This window comes from Otolemur garnettii, unplaced genomic scaffold, assembly GCF_000181295.1.
Source record: "Otolemur garnettii isolate 467f Iridium unplaced genomic scaffold, OtoGar3 scaffold00171, whole genome shotgun sequence".
In the NCBI taxonomy this organism is placed as follows: Eukaryota; Metazoa; Chordata; class Mammalia; order Primates; family Galagidae; genus Otolemur; species Otolemur garnettii.
The window spans coordinates 1,252,446-1,254,725 of NW_003852566.1; the positions used below are offsets into that span (position 1 = coordinate 1,252,446).

Below are 2,280 nucleotides of genomic sequence, written 5' to 3' on the forward strand. Positions count from 1 at the left end.
AAAAAAAAAAAAACTGAGGAAGAGAGTTTAATGAAATCAGGTAGAAAAAATGTTTTGAAAACAAGACACTTGTATCCTTTTTTACTGTTATTAGTAAAAAGAGAGAAAGAAAAGGGATTTTTAAAATATGCATTCCAAATAAAATCAGGCCACTTCTGATTCCCTTCTGAAATCATACCGGGAGCAGATCTCTCCTTCCTTAGTGACTTGGAGTATAAGACCCACAGTAAGGCAGAAAGGTTCTTAATTGTATTTCCAAATTACATTCCAGGTTTGCAGCCTCTGGCGATGTCCAGCGTCACATCATCATTCACTCAGGAGAAAAGCCACACTTGTGTGACATCTGTGGTCGAGGTACAGTGCAGTGTTTTCCTTTTTTTTTCTTGGAGATTTCTGGTTAAAGTGTTGTGTGTCCTTCATCCTGACACCTATCCTGGTCTCTCTAGGGTTTAGTAACTTCAGTAATTTGAAGGAGCATAAAAAGACACACACGGCAGATAAAGTCTTCACCTGTGATGAATGTGGGAAGTCTTTTAACATGCAAAGGAAGTTGGTAAAACACAGAATCCGACACACGGGTGAGCGGCCTTACAGCTGTTCTGCCTGTGGTAAGTTTCTAGCTGTTGCCTAGTCACCCGTGGTGTGGGGAGGGCTTTGCCCCCAGTCCATCATTGGCTGATTTAGTGTCTAGGGTAAGTCATGTGTTTCTCCTAGATAAAATGAGAGTAATGTGATGGTCCCTCAGCTAATGCTTTGTTTGCATACCAGACATTTACTGCCTGACTTCAAGGTCTCAGAAACTGTCCTAGATACTCCAGATACCAGATGACTGTGACACAGTCCCAGGTGCCAAGTGCTCAGTTGCCAAAGGAGGGGAGAGCAGGATTTGCAGTAGTGGGTGTGGTGTGGGGGCTGCCGGCCAGCCTGTCCCACCAGAGCTTTAGGAGCACATGCCAAGGTCAACAGAGTGGTCTCTTGAGATCACATATCTGCAGAGCAGAGGTCGTTTCCGTGGACACAGGCCATTGTGAGCATCAGGGAAGGAGCAGAAAGCTGGCAGCCCTTGGTTTCAGGGCACAGGCGGAGGAGGAAATGGAGACTCAGGATTGGGTAACCTGTAAGCTGGGATCACAGTACTGGAGCCAGGATCTGTATAGGCACCCACGGAGGGCAGTGGGTGTGCCCATGACAGGTACTCAGTAATGCATATTGAATTAGGGGCAAAGACATGAGCAGAGGTGCTTTTTATGATGATTTGTTGAGAACAAGTGGGAAAATACTGAGGGTCCCTCTGTGGAAAGCCTGGAGCAACGGCGTGATTCAGAGGGGCTCATTCTAACTGTCATCAAACCAGGCAGGACTTCTGGATGTGACCAGAAGGCAACTTTGTTTTTGTTTCTCCATTTAACAGTATTCAAATCTCCAAAAGACAGATTTCGGCAACTCTATTATAATTGCTCTGATTGCTCTTAGAAAGTAAAATTCCATCTCTTTAAATCACAAATGTAGTCTCCAAGCTCTAAGTTAGTGTCCATGACTGTGAACTTGATATAAAGTCAGGTTTCCTCCTCTCTCCTCCCCTGCTAGGACTCACTGTTGCCAATACCCCTGTGGTGAAGAATCTAGGCAGGACCCTCTGTTCCCCCACCTCACTAGCCATGGTCTCTGATCCTGATGGGGTCAGCCTGGAGGGGGGAGAGGGGAGAGAAAGAGAGCAGGGGTGTTTTACATGACAGGTTCAATTTTTTTTAACTGCTTTGAGATAGTATTTCCATACTGTACAATTTAACCAATTTAAAGTGAACAGTTCAGTGATTTTTTGGCTTATTCACAAAGCTGGGTAACTCTTACCCCAATCTAATTTTAGAACATTTTCGTTACCCCACAAAAGAAATCCCATACCCATTAGCAGTCACTGTCTACCCCCACCCGCCCCTGGCAACTGCTAACCTACTTTCTGTCTCTGGATTTGCCTGTTCTGGACATTCATGTGAGTGAAGTCACATGAGTTTAGTATGAGGGCTTGGCAGCTGCTATGAACACTCACATACAAAGCTTACATAGATTGTGTTTTTATTTTCTTGAATATATAGACAGATTCAATTTAACTTTTTTTTTTAAACAGAGTCTTGCTTTTATAGTGCATGGGCTGGAGTAGATGGGTGTCATCTGTAGCCTCTAACTCCTGGGTTCAAGTGATCCTCCTGCCTCAGCCTCCCAAGTAGCTGGGATCACAGGCACCTGTCTTTTTTTTTTTTTTTTTTTTGAGACAGAGTCTCA

General features: G+C 44.3%; 1 protein-coding gene across 3 annotated transcripts in view; it reads left to right on the plus strand.

Moving 5' to 3' along the window:
• Positions 1-2,280, plus strand: part of ZBTB49 (zinc finger and BTB domain containing 49) — a 29,149-nt gene that overhangs the window by 23,550 nt on the left and 3,319 nt on the right. For all 3 annotated transcript variants that reach the window (XM_003800185.3, XM_023519315.1, XM_012811622.2), the window contains 2 exons: positions 272-354; positions 447-608. In XM_003800185.3, coding sequence (XP_003800233.1) covers positions 272-354; positions 447-608 — 245 coding nt within the window. The remainder of the gene's footprint in view (positions 1-271; positions 355-446; positions 609-2,280) is intronic.